The sequence below is a fragment of the Papio anubis genome, chromosome 5, assembly GCF_008728515.1.
Source record: "Papio anubis isolate 15944 chromosome 5, Panubis1.0, whole genome shotgun sequence".
NCBI lineage: Eukaryota > Metazoa > Chordata > Mammalia > Primates > Cercopithecidae > Papio > Papio anubis.
Window position 1 is genome coordinate 66,773,813 of NC_044980.1, and position 20,408 is coordinate 66,794,220.

A 20,408-nucleotide genomic window follows, 5' to 3' on the forward strand; every position below is an offset into this window, starting at 1 on the left:
AACCGTGTCTTTACTAAAAATACAAAAATTAGCCAGGCGTGGTGGCACATGCCTGTAGTCCCAGCTACTTGGGAGGCTGAAGCAGGACAATTGCATGAACCCAGGAGATGGAGGTTGCGGTGAGCCAAGATCGCACCACTGCACTCCAACCTGGGTGACAAAGCAAGACTCCCTCTCAAACAACAACAACAACAACAACAACAACAACAACAACAACAAAATCTATTTTGAGCTTTTTATTCTTGTATAAATTTTTCTTCACTACTCCCATCTTCCCATCTGCAGTTTATAGTAGGAGATACAAGTATATATGGTATTATATGAGTCAATCCCTGATTTTTAAAAAGTAGTCCCCAGTTCTTATAGTATATGACTCTCCTATGTTTCTTGTCAAAACTTTTAATTTTTATAGTCTTGATTTTTTGTTGTTGATTTTAATGTATTTTTCCTTGACAAGTACATGAGATATATCACTGCAGTTGAGGCCAATTCAGGCCATCCTTTGTATAATAGGAGGCATAATAGTTAAGAATTTGAGTTTTGGAGGTAGAAAAATCTAGGTTCAAATCCTTCATGTTCCATATACTACTTAAGTGAGCCTGAGCAATTGCATAATTATGTCAAGGGTTAGTTTCTGCCCCTATAAAATAAGGATAATAATAGTATATACATCATAGAATGACTGTCAGGATTAAATGAGATAATGCATATAAAGTGCTGAATAAAGGTTAGCTCTTTATAGAAACAAGAAAGGTAACATCCTTATAGTCACTGACACTGAGTAAGAATGAAAGAAATGTGGTGTGGAGGTTCATTTCTTTTTTTCGTTCATGGATAATCGTTGCCCATCTGTATTCCTGGTTGACTTTTTTCCAACCTCCCCTTCCTCCCTCAAGATATGGCAGCACCTTTTATACCAATTTCCTGTTTGGTTTATCCCATTTACCTTCCTCTTCTAGTCTCACCAGAATATCCCTTGTGGATTGTGCCTTACTGGTGAAGGAAAGGATGAAATTATCCATTGAAGCTGTAGCTCATACCCAAAGAGTATAATATTTATAAATCTGGGACTTTGGACACAAGACACTGGCTTCCAGTGCAAGGGCACTGAGTGGACCCTGCCTGGCTGTAGGCGAATGGCCAGTTTCCTGGTTGTGTTTGAAGGCAGACTACCAATGCAGACTTCAAAGCGCCATCTGCGAGGCATGATGAGTCCACACTTTTTCCGCTTGTCAATAATAAAATTAGACTGCAATGTATTTTCATTTGTCTCCCAAACAAAACAGGGTCTCTGGAGAGTCAAGTGGGAGGGCGTCTGAGAATTCTAGCTCGTCTGGGGTGGAAGGGGAGATCTTGCAGAAGAGTGCCTGCACACAGTTGGCTATCAGCAAATATCTGTTGGGTGAATGAATGGTGGAGTTGAATCATAGCCTTGAAGCAACATTAACAAATGGAAGAAAAATCGATACAGGCTGAAAAGGAGGAGGTATGCCATAATTGCTACTTACAACACCTAATGACCGCCTGCTCCCCGAAGCATGGGATTACAGCACATTTGTCTTAATAGCACATCTGGTATGCTACACTGATGCAATTACAGTGCCGGTAAGCAGGGAGCTAGTTCCTTGCAATTATGCCCTTAAATTGTAACCAGAGGAAAATTGTTTTCAAACATACCACATATCTATTTAGTGACTGTTTATTGTAGTTTTTTGTATTAAAAAGATCAGAGAAATGTGTAAAACTGCTTAGTCCCCCCAATACTGGCATTTATAGTTCTTGAGAGCCCTGTCCCAATTTGTTATTTTCATTACAGCCCCCTCGCAATCCCAGGTAGTAGGCTGGGCAGATATCATGTCCGTTTTACAGATCAAGCAACTTGAAACTTGAGAATTAAATGGCTTTCCATTTCATTCTAGCTGTTAGCTGAAGGCTTGGTATGTGTTCAAATCCAGAGCTTGGAATCCTTGGTATCCCCACCTTTGCACCATACAGTGTTGTATTTGGATTCTTAATGTCTTATACTGGTGGCTACATGCATAATTTAGTTTGGAAATATCCCCAGAATGTGAAGGTCAAAAATTGAGTTGCCATCTTGAAATTCTGATAAAGACTTTTTAAAGTTGCAACTGATTTAGTACTCATTCCACAAGCTAAAATAAAGTATATCTTGCCAATATGAGATGCAAAATCCAGGAAGTACCTTCCAGTGTTATACATCACTATGTGAATTTTCTGGAATGAAAGTGTGTGTGATGGGTGTTTTCCCAGATTATTTTCAGGTGATCTTCAGCCGGGGGTGGTTGTAATATGAGTGTCTCGACTGTGCTGAAGCAGAAAAGAAGTTTTAGGGAGCAAAAATCTGCCATTATGCTTGTTTCAGTCCTCCTCCTCTACCTTTTGGGCTTATGATCCAGCCATGCCCACCATGTTGGTCTCATGCTCTGTAGAACATCCTGACTTCATGTCTTTCTTATGAGTGTATTTGTATTTGCAATTGCTATCTTGGACTCACCAACCTCTGATCTCCTGTATAAAAGGCTGATTTGTTTATCATGCCAGAGCTCTGAGTAGGCTGTGTAAATGGAAGATGCTCTAAGGCACAACCCCTTTCTCATTCTCATTGAGAATCCTGAAAACATCTTAAAGATTGTGTATGATACCCATGCCAAATTCTCTCTTCTGCTTTCCATGTAAATTTTTGATAATTTTTTTTTCATTGTACTTTTTGTTCATCATTTTTGGCATTTTATAAATATCTGTAAATTTTCATATCATGATACATGATGTAGGTTGAATTAATTTAACATGCAGATTAGTTTTCTTGTAGTCCAGACAGTTTCCTTACTTCTATTCACACTCTTTGTGTCTAGAGCTACAAATAATGAACTAAGCCTAGAGCTGTAGTTCATCACATAGTGATTTCATGGGCCAGATATTTATAGACAGTACCTGATTTATGATGGTTTGATTTATGATTTTGATTTTATCATTGTGTAAAAGCTGATGGTGTGAAAGCAATATACATTCAGTAGAAAGCGTACTTCAAATTTTGAATTTTGACCTTTTCCTGGGCTAGCCATATGCAGTATGATACTCTTGTGATGCTAGACAGTAATGGTGAGCCATGGCTCCCAGTCAACCAGCCACACAATCACAAGAGTAATCAGTCAATACTCCACAGTGCATTGTGTGGCCAGTGGTTTTTGGATATTATGTTTGGTGTTTGGCCATCCCACCATATTTACAAAACACCTATTTTCAACTTACACTATTTTCTACTTATGACTGGTTTATTGAGATATAATTCCATCATGAGTCAAAGAGTATCTGTATTTTATTCTGAACAAAAGTAAGCTAGCTGTATGCTTCGCAAGGGCAGGGACCACCACACCCATCTTTGTATCCACAGGGCCTGACAGATAATAATGGTCTCATCAATGTTTGTCTACTGAATGACTTAGATGAACAAATTGAGACCTGTATGAATACATATGTGGCTTTGGAAATCAGAATGGAACTTATTTTAATAAGTTGAATTTAATGTGAATTTAAAAAATTAGTCTTCTAAAAACGTATTGTGTTGAATACATTTCAATGGCTCCACTCAGGTGTTGTGAAACATTACTTAGCCCTAAAAAATATAAGTACTTCTGAATTGACTTGTATTGAAAAATATTATTTGCTTCTAGATTATTGTATCCATCACATTTTAGCTTTAATATTTTGCTAAATGTTTAAGTGCTTTCCTGGTTTAGCAGTAAGTAATGTAGATTAAAAATCACTTTTAAAACTCACAGAAAACTCTTTTTGTTGTTCTCTGGTAAAATCTTATATGTAATAGATCTTAATTAAGAGCTGACTGGGTAGGCTGTGTTATAAAAGGAAGATATAGGTTTGCATATTGCTAACCACTTATTTATTTAAATTAGCAGATCCCAACTCTGGCTTTGCATTGGAATCACTTAGAATCTTTGGAAAAGTGTGATGCCTTGGCTCTGCCCCAGAAGTTCTGATTTAATTTTTCTGGAGAGGACCTTGAACATCAGTCTTATTAAAAAATAATAAAATAAGTTAAATAATTAACCAAGGTCTCCAGAACTCACAATCGCTGCTAAAGGAAATGTAAGTTATTACAACCATTTTGGAAAACACAGCAGCATTATCTAATACATTTAGAGAAACTAGTATCTCATAGCAAATCCGTTCCACAGCAATTCCATTCCTACCTATAAACCCTAGCAAGAAAACATGCTGATATGGTTTGGCTGTGTCCCCACCCAAATCTCATCTTGAATTGTAACTCCCACAATTCCTACATGTCATGGGAGAAACTGGTGGGAGGTGATTGAATTATGGGGGTGGGTCTTTCCCATACTGTACTTATGATAGTGAATGAGTCTCATGAGATCTGATGGTTTTTAAAATGGGAGTTTCCCTGCACACTCTCTCTCTCTTGCCGCCACCATGTAAGAAGTGCCTTTTGCCTTCTGCCATGATTGCTAGGTCTCCCTAGCCACATGGAATTGTAAGTCCATTAAACCTCTTTTGTAAATTGCCCAGTCTCAGGTATGTTTTTATCAGTAGTATGAAAATGGATTAATATGGTAAATTGGTACCACTAGAGTGGGGTGCTGCTGAGCGGATACCTGAAAATGTGGAAGCAACTTTGGAACTGGGTAACAGGCAGGGGTTGGAACAGTTTGGAGGGCTCAGAAGAGGACAGGAAAATGTGCAAAAGTTTGGAACTTCCTAGAGACTTATTGAATGGCTTTGCCCAAAATGATGATAGCAATATGGACAATAAAGTCCAGGCTGAGATAGTCTCAGATGGAAATGAGAAACTTGTTGAGAACTGGAGCAAAGGTTACATTTTAGCAAAGAGACTGACAGCATTTTGCTCCTGTTCTAGAGATTCATGGAATTTTGAACTTGAGAGTCATGATTTAGGGCATCTGGTGGAAGAAATTTCTAAGCAGCAAAGCCTTCAAGAAATGACTTGGGTGTTGTTAAAGGCATTCAGTTTTATAATGGAAGCAGAGCATAAAAGATTGGAAAATTTGCAGCCTGACAGTGCGATAGAAAAGAAAATCCCATTTTCCGAGGAGAAATTCAAGCTGACCGCAGAAATTTGCATAAGTAATGAAGAACTGAATATTAATCCCCAAGACAATGGGGAAAATGTCTCCAGGGCATGTCAGAGGTCTTCATGGGAGACCCTCCCATCACAGTCCCAGAGGCCTAGGAGAAAATCGTTTCATGGGCTGGGCCCAGGGTTCCCATATTGTGCAGTCTAGGGACTTGGTGCCTGGCATCCCAGCTGCTCCAGCTGTAGCTGAAAGGAGCCAATGCAGAACTTGGGCCATAGCTTCCAAGGGTGCAAACCTCAAGCCTTGGCAGCTTCCACAATGGTGTTGAGCCTGCGAGTGCACAGAAGTCAAGAATTGAGGTTTGGGAACCTCCACCTAGATTTCAAAGGATGTATGGAAATGCCTGGATGTCCATGACAGAAGTTTGCTGCAGGGGTGGGGCTCTCATGGAGAACCTCTGCTAGGGTAGTGTGGAAGGGAAATATGAGGTGGGACCCCGACACAGAGTTCCTACTGGGACACTGCCTAGTGGAGCTGTGAGAAGAGGGCCACCATCTTCCAGACCCCAGAATGGTAGATCCACTGACAGCTTGCACTGTGCACCTGGAAAAGCCACAGACACTCAACATCAGCTCATGAAAGCAGCTGGGAGGGAGGCTCTACCCTGCGAAGCCACAGCAGCAGAACTGCCCAAGACCGTGGGAATCCACCTCTTGCATCAGTGTGACCTGGATGTGAGACATGGAGTCAAAGGAGATTGTTTTTGGAGCTTTAAGATTTGACTGCTCCGCTGAATTTCAGAATTACATAGGGCCGGTAGCCTCTTTGTTTTGGCCAATTTCTCCCATTTGGAATGAGTGTATTTACCTAATGCCTGTACCCCCATTGTATCTAGGAAGTAACTAGCTTGCTTTTGATTTTACAGGCTCATAGGCGGAAGAGGCTTGCCTTGTCTCAGATGAGACTTTGGACTGTGGACTTTTGAGTTAATGCTGAAATGAGTTAAGCCTTTGGGGGACTGCTGGGAAGGCATGATTGGTTTTAAAATGTAATTTGAGAGGGGCTAGGGGCAGAATGATATGATTTGGCTGTGTCCTCACACAAACCTCATCTTGAATTATAACTCCCATAATTCCCATGTATCATGGGAGGAACCTGGTGAGAGGTGATTGAATTATGAGGATGGGTCTTTTCCGCACTGTTCTCATGATAGTGAATGAGTCTCATGAGATCGGATGGTTTTCAAGATGGGAGCTTCCCTGCACGAGCTCTCTCTTGCCGCTGCCATGTAAGAAGTGCCTTTTGCCTTCCACCATGAGTGTGAGGCCTCCCTAGCCACGTGGAACTGTAAGTCCATTAAACCTCTTTCTTTTGTAAATTGCCCAGTCTCAGGTATGTCTTTATCAGCAGTGTGAAAATGGACTAATACACATGCAAATATCAGAAAAAATAATTTATCCTGTGTCTGTATGTGTATATATATGTGTGTGTGAGAGAGAGGCAGAGGGAGACAGAGACAGAAAAACAGAGAGATACACTCATAGCAATGGACCCCAGGGGTACAAATACCCCTTTTCCTTTCCTAATCACTTTCTTCTCTTTTTCCTAACAGGTATTGTGCAGACTTTTATAGTAGCCATTTCCTTGCTTTTCTTTATAGTGTTATAACCTATGTATATATGCCTAAGTAATAATTTTAACTTTTACTCTTCTTGAACTTCATATTAATTGAAACATATCCTGTGTATTTTGTGACTTGATTTTCCCCCCTTGACATTATATTCATTACTTCCTTCTGTGTTAATCTGTAATTCATTTTGATTGTTAGAATATTGTTGTATGATTGCACTGCAATTTATTCCTTTGATGAACATTAAGATTACTTTGAATTTTGACCATTTATAATTTATTACATGGTTTCTTGCTAGGGTTTATAGGTAGGAATGGAATTGTTGTGGACTGGATTTGCGTTAGTTTCTCTAACTTTATTAGGTTATGTTGCTGTGTTTTCCAAAGGGGTTGTAACAGTTTACATTTCCTCTAGTAGTGATTGTGAGTTCTGGAGACCTTGATTAATTATTTAACTTATTTTATTATTTGTAATAGACTTTTTAAGAACAGTTTTAGGTTCATGGCAAAATTGAGTGGAAGGTACAGATATTTTCCCATATATTCTCTGCCCCTACACATGTACAGCCTCCCCTATTATCAATACGCCCCACAGAGTGGCACATTTGGCTATGATCAATTAGCCTACATTTGAAAGGTTAATTTATTCTTCAATCTCCCAAGCTAAGCCTTTGGCTAATTGAAAGGTATGACCAGATCTCGTGTAGATATGATAATGGTTCCAAATTGACCAGTAACAAAACCACTTTCCTTTAGTAACACTCAAACTGTCTGACATTCCTTAACCTTGTGCTTCAGATGCCTGGAAGCTCTCTTGACCTGTGCTGTTTTTGCAGATCATAACCATAGAGTTAGAACAGGATTGAACACTCTTAGGAACCTTGGATCTTTATTGTGACAGACTCATTTGATGGGCAAAGAAACTGATGCCTGGCAGAATGAGAAGCACAAAGTCTGCACTCCCTTCCTATCTGGGTCAGATGGACTCCTGTTATGCAGTAAGGAATGGCTTATTGAATGGCACAGCCTGTTCAGTTCCTTTTTGTGTCTCAGTGTTTGTGCTGTCATGATGTTATAGGTCATACCTTTTAATGTTTGCCATTAGAGCAATTATTAGTAATTCTGCTTTGGTTACATTAGTTCAAATAACTCCTGGCACCAACCAAACAGGAAGAGACAGTTAGTTAGTTAAAGAAATTATTTTAAACACTCCCACCTCTGCCAAATTGTATAACCTCTTTCCACAATTTGTTTTCCTGGCTGATGTTAAGAAATCTGAAACTCTATAACAAGCAGAATTATTTATATATGTCATGATGCTTCCTATTTCAAGCTGTTTGCCTTACTCTGCACTCTGAACTTTCATACTGAATGAGAAAGCTCTCTCTTACAACATTTTGGTCAGTTTCTATTTGTTTTCTTTAAACATCAGAAGATTCTCTCTTCCACTGCCTTCCCTCCTCCCTGGGAAGTGGGTAGATTCTCAGAAAGAGAGTCAACAGTGAGCCATTCAGGCCTGTATGTTTATTGTTCTCTCTCATTGAACAAGATGTGAGGATGGAGCCAGAAGGAGAGAAGAGGGAGCTGGATTAGCAGAACAAGCTTGGAGAGCTCTCCTGGTGGAGGAAACAGATCTGCTCACACTCACACTGTTGGTCAGGTTGAATACAGTGAAATACACTCCAGGTTTAATGGTATTTAGGGCATTGCACCAGACATGGCAGAAAGTGTTACTTAAATTGATACCATGCTTCCCTTTACCAATGGTATAATTTGAAAAGGGGACACAAAAGGTTTAGATGTTCCCTTTTGATCATTTTTTTGGGAGGGGAAAGAAAATTACAATCCATACAACCATGGAATATTTCTCACTATATCCAGGTTAGGAAATACGTCTTAGAAATTCCATCCTGGCCAGGTATGGTGGCTCATGCCTATAATCCCAGCACTTTGGGAGGCCAAGGCAGGTGGATAACCTGAGGTCAGAAGTTCAAGATGAGACTGGCCAACATGGTGAAAACCCATCTCTACTAAAAATACAAAAATTAGCTGAGGGCAATGGCATGTGCCTGTAATCCTAGCTACTCAGGAGGCTGAAGCAGGAGAATCACTTGAAACTGGGAGGCAGAGGTTGCAGTGAGCCAAAATTGCACCACTGCATTCCAGCCTGGGCAACAGAGTGCGACTCCATCTCAAAAAAAAAAAAAAAAAAAAAAATTCCATCCTAGTATGCCTGGTTAATATCTTATGCTGACAGGTTTTCCTGTGTTGGGGAGTACACATGCACATATGTATGCATATGTATATTTGTTACCTGATCCTAACAAGTCTCTTCCTGGTTATTACTTAAAAAGGAAGAAAAATGCAAATATTATCCAACATTTTAGATACCCTGCTGGGAATCTAAAAACAAAAACCTTACTTTTTAATCAAAGGAGTATAATGGTCAAAAGTTAAAGGATAAAATAGTCAAAGATAAGTTCTGTAATAGCTAACATAGTTCTTTCAATTTTCATAAAGCTGAAGATATCAAGTATATTAAACAAAGGTCTGGCAGGAATGTATTGCCTTGTCTGTTTTTAGATATTTTGGTATTTTGAATGTTGTTTTACTGGGGGGATATGTTCTGTGTCACACAGATGACTGATAGAGCAAATATACTGGTAAGTTGGTGGCGTTTCACTGTGATGAGTTCATTTACATATTGTAAGTATAATGCCTTGCATTCATTGATCTAGATACCTGTATCTCTATAGATATAGATATATAAACAATTAAAAATTTAAGCCTTTTTTTTTGCATTCATTCATGGTGGAGTGTTTCCTTCTAATTGTTTCAAATTAGAGCTTTGTAGAAACCTGGCTTCCCAAATATCATCATTATCACAGCCTGCTGGTAAGACAAAGTTGAGTTTATTGGCTACTATGGTAGGGGAGAACACAACCTCCACAGGGCCTTAGAGGTGTCTTGAAGGGGGAGCAGTGAGGTGAGAATTTACTGAGAACTTGAAGTTTGGCTTAATGAGGGTCTTTTTTTTTGAGACAGGGCCTCACTTTGTGGCCCAGGTTGGAGTGCAGTGGTGTAATCTCCACTCACTGCAACCTCTGCCTCCTGGGCTCAAGTGATCCTCCCACCTCAGCCTGCTGATTAGCTGGAACCACAGGCGAGTGCCACCATGCCAGTTTAATTTTTGTATTTTTTGTAGAGAGTGGGTTTTACCACATTCACCAGGCTGGTCTTGAGCTCCTGGGCTCAAGTGATTCTCCCACATTGGCCTCCCAAAGTGCTGGGATTACAGGCATGAACCACCATGCCCGGCCTTATAAGGGTCTTTTAATGTTGGGGATGGTGGTGGGCGGGGCATGTTGGACAGGGAAGAAGCTTGATCAGGACTTGGGAAGGATCATAACGTAGTTAGGATTGCTTTTAGGGTTTAAAGTGCATTTTGTTGGTTTCTACTGAATAGTTGGTTAGTCTTGTGGAAGGTTCCTATAATGAGCAATCATTCATTTGCCTGGGCAAGTGGCTCCTGGAATAGTAAAATCGTGCTAATGAAGATAATGGAATAGTAAAATAGTGTTAATATGGACAGGAAACTGTGGAGAAGTAGGTCATTTTGTTCTCAGTGTCCATTTTAAAGTGAACAATTCAATGTACAGACTATTCAAACTAAGTAATTTAAACATACACAAACTGTAGAGATTTCAACAGCCAATTGCCATGCAATGCCACAAATGCTCAATAGCTTTCGTTTGCCAGACACTACGCTAGGTGCTGGGAATAAAATACCTCAAGGACCCCTCTGCCTGGAAGATGATAACGGAAAGTGGCCAACACCACAGTGGAGCTGACGCACACGGACCGACCAAGGGCCCTCTGTGCAGGGCCCTTACAGGCCGAGCTTCCTGAGCAGCGCATTGGGGTGGCTTTGACAATATTGACATAATCTCAGGGATTTAGTAGATGGGTTAAAGCACTGCTGTGAAGTTTGAGAACGACCCATATGAAGCCATTTCTGTTACTGCTTCTCATCAGGGGAGGAGCAGCGTTGAGGACAAAGGGTGGAAACGGAGGTCCCTCTACAGCCTTGGCCTCTGAGAGCCTCCCTGCCTGAGCTGCAGGATCTCCTCAAGGAACTCTTTGCATATCAACAAGTGTCTGTTTCCAAAGAATGGTCCTTTCCTAGAACCTGCTTCCCTAGATGACTGCACTGCATGTCTAGTGAAAGAGGACGTGAATGTGTAATGCAGTAGGTGGAAAGAACACTCTACCTGTGCTGAGCGGACCTGGCCCCAGCACCTACTGCCTACCTCTTGAACTCTCCAAATTTGTAAAATAAGATATAGCCATTAGGTGCCATTGTTAATTTCTTCCAACTCTGACATTCTTATTATGTCTAAATACATTGTCCCTTTGATAAAATGTGTAAAACAAACTTTGTAAATGGAGGAATTAATATGGTATGTGTTTTTTCCTCTTCAGTATCTTCTCACAGAGAATCTCTTCTACACCTGGCTATGAGATGGGGCCTGGCTAAGCTTTCCCAGTTCTTCTTGCGTCTCCCGGGGGGAGTCCAGGCCTTAGCTTTACCCAACGAAGATGGTGCCACACCATTAGACTTAGCTTTACGTGGCGGACACTCCAAGCTGGTGGAAGATGTCACAAAGTGAGTTTAGCTACTTGATAGTCTCTCTCTTAATCTATTTCTATAAAGTTGGCCAAGCATTATAGAAAAATGGAAATAACCAAATCACAAGCTAATGCTGGTTTATGTTTTACTGTTAGCTCTCATGCACATACGTAGATCATATAAACAGATATATTGATATAATTGGTATTAATGTTTCATGAGGGTGAGACAGGAAAAAAGGTCTCAAAAGGCTCTGAAATGAGTGATAATGAAAAAAAATTGGGGAAATGCTAGCATTTAGATTTCAGCTTAAATGTCACCCCCTTCTGTGTTATTCTCTTTGATGATTATGATTAATTCACAGTGTTAAGTATGAGTAACATTATGACTAATTCGTAATATTAATTTATAATTATATATGTGATCATTTGTTTCATATATATCTCTTAATCATTTGAGGTCTAGGACTATTTCTGTTTTACCCACTGCAATACTCTAGTACAATGTCCAGCATATAATATTTGTTGAAATGATATAAATTTGTTTTGTATCAATGAATAACAGACAAATGCTATGGTATGATTTAACCAATGTGATGGTCAGTATGGTCTGATGAAATAGTGTAAAGAAAATAATTTGTAAACTATAATGTTATCTATGTTAATGAGGGTATCAACACTTCCATTGAATAATGAGTGTATTGTTGGTTACTTAGAATGGTTCAGGTCAGTCATTATTCTTAGCTTATGAAAGATGGATTCATATATAGTGATTTTTTTTTTACTTAACGTGGTAAAAAACCAAAGTATAAATGGGAAAGTACATTGAAAATTATAACATGCTACATAAATATTAACCATTGTTAGAGTAAATGCTACATAAATATTAAATATTATTACAGTATTATTACGTGGCATGTTCAGATGGACTGGCTTTTCTTGTTTGGCTCATGGAACTCCGTGTAATTAATTTATGGTTATGTAGTACATAAGTGGACATTAGAGTAGAAATCAGAGCTTTTTGTTTATTTTTTTTTTCTCATTTGATCAAATGACCATCAACCAAGGGGCAAGCCTATCTGGAGGGAATTGTCCTTTTCCTTGTTTTAACATGACCCCACTTCCTTGGCTAAAAAGGGCAAGGCAAGAACACTTCCTTTGACTCATTCATTGTGAACAGTTCTGTGTTCCACTGAGGTCCTAGAGGCACACTTCATCTGTTGGTAGCTTTATATCTTTTTACTGTGTCCAAGACGAGACGATACATGTTTAAAAAGTTTCTAGGTCTAATAAATCCATTCATGGATGGGATTAGAAGTAGACTGTAAGCTAAATTCTGGTGATATGATAATAGAGCTTCCATATTCTAAATTAACAGCAATGACCTTATTGCTCAGGTTCAGAGACCATTCATCTCAGTGACTTGTTACTGGCATGGGGAGTTGTTTTCTGGAAACTTCTGGAGTCCTTGCCAGTAATGAGTGTCAAGAGTTTGGAGAGGTCCCCCAAGACTTAGAGTACAACTGTTCTTTATGGATCTCTTTTTGTCACTCCATCTGATGGAGATAACATATACTTCATTGGAAATATACTATATTTTTGTAAAGCAAACATTCATTAACAAAATAAGGTCATGTTAAAAGAGGAAAGGGGCCTAGAGCTAGTTCTGTGCATTGAGGAATCTGGAAACAATCTGGTGGGAAATGACATGTTGAGGTGTGCTGTAATCCAAGAACATTAATATTTCCCTTTGAGGTTTCTTTACTGTTACTCTTACAGGATGTTATAAGCCATCCAAAATATTGCAATACTAACCATGAAGCCTACATGTAATTTACAAATGTACAAATGTTCTCAGCCAAGATACAACAGAAAATAAGTATATAGTCAAGAATTTAGGTGGAAATGTCATTCCTTTATGTATGAGTGTATTCAGAAATACAACATGATCAAATTTGTGCATGTTTTAATTTGCATAAGAAAGGATTTACAACAATGGTACCATGTGTTATGAATATCTCACTTGTTTATAACATCCAAACCTCACCATGTTCCCTGGAGAGCATATCTGTTTCCACAGTAATCACCTAATAAACCATTGGCTGCCAGCTAATTTGTTCTACTACAGGTAGCCCCGGTAAAGCGAGAGGCATCTTTTCAGATTAAAAGGAGAATGAAATGTTGAGGTAAAGTACTATGTTTAAAATTCAGTACCGTTTCATTCTTTATGTAAACCTTTAAAGTATGTAGTATATGTCAGTGGTTTTCAATAGACTTCTTCTCTAGGTGGAAAAAGAAAGGTGGCTGTGTTAGTATCTGTTTTCATGATCTTATGTATTTATTGCATGTAGGTGACTTTCAAGAATCGTTTTGCCAGTTGGATTTGTAAGATCGGGGCAGTGATCCTAAGTGCTGGGATCCTGGGGCTGGTGTCTTTGAAGCTCTGTGTGGGTTTTGATTTGTATTGTTTCAGTTTTCAGGGCAGATGGTCGCCGAGCTTCTCCCGAGTGCAGCTCAGTGAAGAAGCCTCCTTGCATTACATTCACTCATCGGAAACGCTGACCCTGACCCTTAACCACACAGCTGAGCATTTGTTGGAGGCAGATATTAAACTCTTCCGGAAATACTTTTGGGATAGAGCCTTTCTTGTCAAGGTTTGTACACAGTGATCCTGGCATACAATAATGCATGCTTCAGAGAATGCAGGCATCAATTTCTTATTATGAGAACAGTATTTTTTGGGGGTAGGACTTTTTTTTAAATGAAACCTTGGGGGACATGAAATTGGAAACTGCATTAGATCAGTAGAATGAAGATTATTATATATTTTGTAGTAGTTTGTATAATATTTTCATTTTCTTTTCTGAGCCTTTCCATAGTTGGCTTTTAATACTTTAATATTGGATATTTTCTCTTAATGTATTGATTGTATTATAATTATTATCTAAAGCAGTTACATTTAGGGCTATCTTACATGTATAATATCTACTCCCGGATTTTCGTATTGCTCAAATGTAGCTAAGCATTTGTTCCAGTGCAGAATCCAGTACAGAAGCCAGTACAGATTCTACTTGAATGGAAACAGGTAAAAACCTAGTTCTTTTCCAAAGAGGTTTTCCCCTTCCCATCATGGTCCAAACCCCACCTTTGAGTGCTATCATAGCATGCCCATCTCAGGGTTTAAAACATTTCAACTTTATCTCTCTCTCTGTTTTTTTTTTTTTTTTTTTTTTTTTTTTGGTAGATTTTGAAAGAATACTAAGAATATTTCCATCTTTTAATTATGATTAATCAAAGTGTTATTTTGAGTAAGGGGGCTTGAGTCAATCTAGTTGGCAGTGCTCCGGGGTCTAATGGACACACTCACCAGATCCTGTGGCCTCCTGTGTTCTCAAGCACATTGCTTCACAAGGCACAGGTCTTATGACTATTTAGGCTTTACAGAGTAAAAAGTCAACTTAGAAAACCAATATTATCATTGACCACAGGTTCAGCTTTTGTAGAATATTTGCTTCATGTAATTGAAATAATTATTCATATAATTCATATAATTGAAATAAACCAAAAATGTTATGTATCAAACAAAGATTATTATTGGCTTACTCCATATAGAGTTTTATTTAAACAGTTAAAATAAAACATGGTCTTCAGAGTATGATCTTTCTCTCTTTGCTAGGTTTTAGGGAATTTGGTTTGTAATTTTCTGACATACAGCATCACATACAGTATATACAGAATGAGGGTCGTCTTTTAAGGATGCCTGTCATTTAAAACTACTCAAGCCAGCTGGGCACGGTGGCTCATGCCTGTAATCCCGGCACTTTGGGAGGCCGAGGTGGGTGGATCATGAGGTCAGGAAATCGAGACCAATCTGGCCAACATGGTGAAACCTCGTCTCTACTAAAAATACAAAAATTAGCTGGGCGCAGTGGCATGCGCTCAGCCATCATTGTGGTTTCTCACCAAAGCACCAAGTGGTGGTTATTCCAGCTGGGCAGACACTTGGTTTTGCCATGCATCAGTTCCAGGGGGACAGAGTTCAGCCAAGTGCCTTTCCTCGGAAGACATGCTCAGACAGCGGCATGGCACTTGGTGACTATCCTGAAAAGAACAGAACAAACTCTATTGAATGTTTGCTTCATTATAAAATCCTCTAAAGTCTTAGGCTACATTTGTGATTTCTCATATACGTTTGAGATAATACTGATGACCTTGGGGAAGATTTATGATGAGTAAATCTAGATACCTCAATAATTTATTGTAGTGGACTTCATAATCACAAAGGCCAAATGGAGATGGTTCTCCGGTTTCTGTGAGATTTTCATCTTATGAAAAACACTTGATACAAGAATCAGTGGAGTGGAATGGCCTTATGTTTCAAGTTTCCACATCCCTCTTTTTCCTTCCTTTCTTGAGGTATATGGCTGTTAGTGAGCAGAGAAACCAAGAAGGAAGGGCTGAGAGATTCTTTATGACATCCAAAGACGTTAATTGTTACTTGCCTGACAAAGTGATTCTATTGTATTCTTATCTAAATTTTTTGTGGTGCGTATTACTTGGTTAGATATTATTTTAAATGTAAGCAGGTGATAGTTATTTTATAGGTTGTCCACACTAAAGCTTTACAACTTTGGATGATAAATATTATGAGATTACATATAGATTTTGTGTAAAAAGTATTCATGCTTTATTGAATCTTATCTAAAAGTCTGTTTTGATATGACAGCTATAGATGGTGACTTTGATTTGAGTGACTGATCTGTTCTCACTGAACTACAGCCCATATTCAGTCTTCTCCAAGGAGATATGTTTAGTCTCTGGATTTGGGCGTTGCTTAGTTATTTGTAGTCCTGTAGAACAATGACAGTAAAACCTTGCTGTGGAAACCTGAGTTTGCTTTACGATATATAAGAGCTCTCCAGGTGAACCCAGTCAGAAGTCATACTTGTTCAGAGTTGTAAAGGGTTGGTGCTTTCATACTGTATTTCAGTTGACAGTGATGGCCTGACAGTTTCCAATAAACATTAAATGTTAACATGGAAGGTGGTGCTAAATATCCAAACCGTAAAGACAGAATATTAGGAAATTAAATAATAAGCAAACTGTAGCCATGTCTTTTAATCACTTTTTAGTTATTTCATCATAACAATCCAAATGCTGATAATTCTACTCTAGAGCTTGGCTAAAATTAATAAGCAACTAGGAAATTTAAGTTTTTAAAGGTATATTCAAAATTACTTATAAGGATAAAAATTAAGTTTGAATATATTCTATTTTCAAGAGAAAATAGCATTTCCTTATTTCAAGTTTTGTTGTGTAATCAGAAACCAGCATTGCCTGATGTTCTTTTCTCACACAGGCTTGGCAACTCTCTTCATTGAAAGACAGGGGGATCGGGGCTAAGGTTCAGCCCAGGTAGACACATGGGGCCTTGAGCCTGTGTGGTGACCCCTCTTCCATCCATGGGTGCTCATGCAGCCATCTCCTCACTACCCCTTAATATGGACCTGCGCTGGTCCAGCCACTCATTCCATGGTGGGCCTTCGGAGAGAACACGGTGTCCTGGAGGTGGGGCTGGGGTGACTTAACAGCCCATGGCGGGTGGGTGACCAGGCACTTGTTGCTCCCTGCCTGTTTCTGGGTTTGCTAAATTGTATATATTTTTTACATTCCTTTTACTCTGGCTGCAGGGCATTGTTCCTAAATAGTCAAAGAATGAAGCACCACAGGTCTTAATGATACACCCAAGGGGATAAGAGACCTATGTCAGTTATGTGATTACCTGCCCAAGTATACTGATGATTGATTTCAGAACCTGTGCTGGGGCCATCTTGGGCTGGTTTACTATTCAGCACATCAATACATAATTCTGTGTTTCTTCACATTTTCACTGGCTGTGGCAAATCTGTCAAAAGAAAATTCGGATGGTCCCAAGAGGGCAACTTTTTGCTAAAGCCTTTTGGAAGGCTCATCAACTTAGTTTCACCCAGGGCCAGCCTGCACCAGTGTGTGCCAACCTGTGGCGCGGGACCCATGGTCATCCTGGATCTTCCTTGTGATCATGGTCCTAGCCCCTCACCTGGTCCTCTGAGATTCCTGTGTCTTAGGATGTGGATTTGGTCTGCTCCAGGTGGCAGATGCACAGACCAGAAGCCCTTCTTTCTGGCGTCAAGATTTTTGGTTCTGTTTCTGGTACATGCATGATATTCCTGAGAACCTTCTGCTTGGTGTGACCTGCAGAAGCAATAAAAGATTAGTGGCAGGGACAGTTTTGGCTCCTGCCTTGGAGTTTCTCCTGATTTTGCTCGCCCTCCTCCTGGGGTGCTGGCTATATGTTCTCCCAGCAGCTTTCACCCACCCACTATTTCCCAACCTCCTAGCTCTGAGATCGTTGATAGTGACTTTTGCCTCTTGTTGTATATCTGAAACCTCAAATGGTTTTCTGTGCTTTCTTGTTTTTTCCCCCATTGTTTCCTAGGCCTTTGAGCAAGAAACCAGGCCAGAGGAAAGAACAGCTATGCCCTCCAGCGGTGCAGAAACTGAAGAAGGTACGCATGCTCCTTTCCCACTTAGGGCAGCCAGAAAGTGCTCCGGACCAACAAGCTAACCAGTCCATTGAAGTGTGTGGTGAAGCTGGCCAGGAACCAAGGGGCTCAGAGGCAAGGTTAGGGGTGTGGGATACAGCAAAGCCTCTGGGTCCTCGGACAGCATGAAATGAAGTATACTGTTTGTTTCCACTCTCTATGTAACTGGGATGTCCTGAGTGCTGTTTGCTGGGACCGGGGCCAGGTCCTCTCGCATTCCTGATCTTCAGGATGCTCTCTTGACATTCTGATTGTTTTCCTCATTCAGTTTGTTCATTCATTGAGTCCTTCGTTCAACCATTTGTTCTTTAGTTCCTTCCACCTTTGTGGATCGCCTACTGTTTGCTTAGCAAGGATAGTCTGGAAGTCATGGAGTTTTTGTCATCATGAGGGTTGGGGGGCACCACTGGCATTTAGAACTGAGGCACCAGGGCTGCTGGATGTTCATCAATGTACAGTCCTATGCAACTAAGAGTTGTCCTGTACAGCTGTTTACAGTTCTGATGGTAATTCAGAGACGGCATGTGCGATTCTACTTGTGGTGGAAGTTCATAAAAGAAGATATATTCTTTATGCTACATTGTTCCTACTCTATTCCACAACGTGCCACATGGAATCATTCGATACCCCACTTGTGCATAGTACCTAGCTCATTTGCAGAACATCATCATTCCTCATTTTCCCCAACTTGACAGTTTATCTAGGCATGCAATTCTTACTTCATTTCAGGTGACTTCTGCTTTTCCATATGCAAATAATTTTGGTCTTTTAGTAAGTTGTAGTAATAAACAGAAGTTTTTATTCTAGGAAGCATATTTTTGCATATTCCAGTATTTCTTGTCTGGAATAAATCCTGATTGTGTGTTTTCAAAACCCAGTGGTTGCAAAAATCTAACCACATTATTGCATCTCCTAGGGTAGTCAGGGCAAAAGTTTTATGTATTGAAATACATATTATCTTCTTATCAGTTCCTCTCCATTTGCTTCATATTTTAGTTAGGATATTGTATTGATTTTTATTTTTAATTATACATCAAGATAAGGTTGTATGTATCTAGGGAGTAGAGTTATGTGATCTACTAACTTAATTTCAAGATAGTGAAGGGAGCAACACAAAATACCTGTTAATGTAAAAGGCATAGGTCTGATAGGGTTGAGAACCACCAAGCTTCATGCTGGGGCTAGGAGGAAAAATCCAACAAGGCCCTTGTTCCTAAGCCACCAATGTTAATAGCTGGTCAATCCTTTTGATTCTGCTTTTAACTGGCCTCACACAAGAGTTGGATTCTAGCTATGTTGTCAGGTACTATGATCTTAAACTCTTTACCTGCATGTTTGTTAAAAAGTAGTCTTGGCTGGGCACGGTGGCTCATGCCTGTAATCCCAGCACTTGGGAGTTTAGCAGGTGGATCACCTGAGGTCGGGGCCCTGGGCACCTCAGCCTGACCACATGGCAAAACCCCGTCTCTTTACTGGGGTAAAAATGCACTAGTAAGGCGTGGTGGTGTGCACCTGTAAATCCTGCTACTTGGGAGGCTGAGACAAGAGAATTGCTTTGAACCCGGGAGGTGAGGGCTGCAGAGCTGAGATTGTGCCACTGTGACCCAGCCTGGCATACAGCAAGACTCCATCTCAAAAAAAAAAAAAAAAAAAAAAAAAAAAAAGTAATCTTAGAGAAGGCATATTTCTGGTGAGTTGCTGACTCTGTGTGGCCCATCCTGACTGCATATGTTCCTGGGTTAAGCCCGAGCAGCTGAGCCTCCTCCTCAGACTGCACCTGCTTGGAGCCCCAGGGAATTGCCTTTACTATTCTCCCCTGTGGGTGCCACTTGCTACTGGCTGTGTTGAGGGAGCCACTGTTGACCCTGCTGCCCAACAAGGTGGTGGGTTACTTTGTGCTTTCTCCTTGAAGACCTGCAGGAGAAAGCTCTTTCTTTTTTTGTATTGGGAACGCAGCTTCACCTGAGTGCCCGGCTCAGCTCGCTTTTACTGCTGTACCTGTGGCTGATCAGGTTTCTTACTTCTAGCTTTCTGATAAACTTGGAGCTAAGTTTCTTGATTACAAGTGCCTGTGGCAATGCTGACTGCATTTTTATATTACCTTGTTGCTTATTTAAGCCTCTACCCTTACTTTTTCTTTTTTAAAATCAACTTCTGATTTCAAAAAATCCTCTTGCAAACTTTTCTTCTTGTATTCTACCTTCAAATTAGTTTAGAACACTGAGGTCTAAAGGAGTACTTTAATTCCAAGTTGTTCTTAAGGGGCTTACAGTTTGAGGTTGGGGCAGAAAAACAAGCTCTCATGGCATGGTATGATAATTGCTACAGGAGATATTTGCAAGTAGCTCTGTGTATTAGCATGCTGTAGACTGTGACAGTGGAGTGGTCAGGGAAAGCTTCCTGGAAGAAGTGGCCCTGGAGCCGTGATCTAATGGAGGGAAGGGAATTCTACATGCAATACAAAGTCCTGAGCCAA

General features: G+C 40.0%; 1 protein-coding gene across 3 annotated transcripts in view; it reads left to right on the top strand.

Annotated features, from left to right (window-relative positions):
- The window catches only part of ARHGEF28 (Rho guanine nucleotide exchange factor 28), a 313,224-nt gene that overhangs the window by 139,379 nt on the left and 153,437 nt on the right, over positions 1–20,408 (top strand). For all 3 annotated transcript variants that reach the window (XM_021939454.2, XM_009208611.4, XM_021939453.2), the window contains exons 5-7: positions 11,202–11,385; positions 13,822–14,002; positions 17,827–17,896. In XM_021939454.2, the coding sequence (XP_021795146.2) occupies positions 11,202–11,385; positions 13,822–14,002; positions 17,827–17,896 (435 nt within the window). The remainder of the gene's footprint in view (positions 1–11,201; positions 11,386–13,821; positions 14,003–17,826; positions 17,897–20,408) is intronic.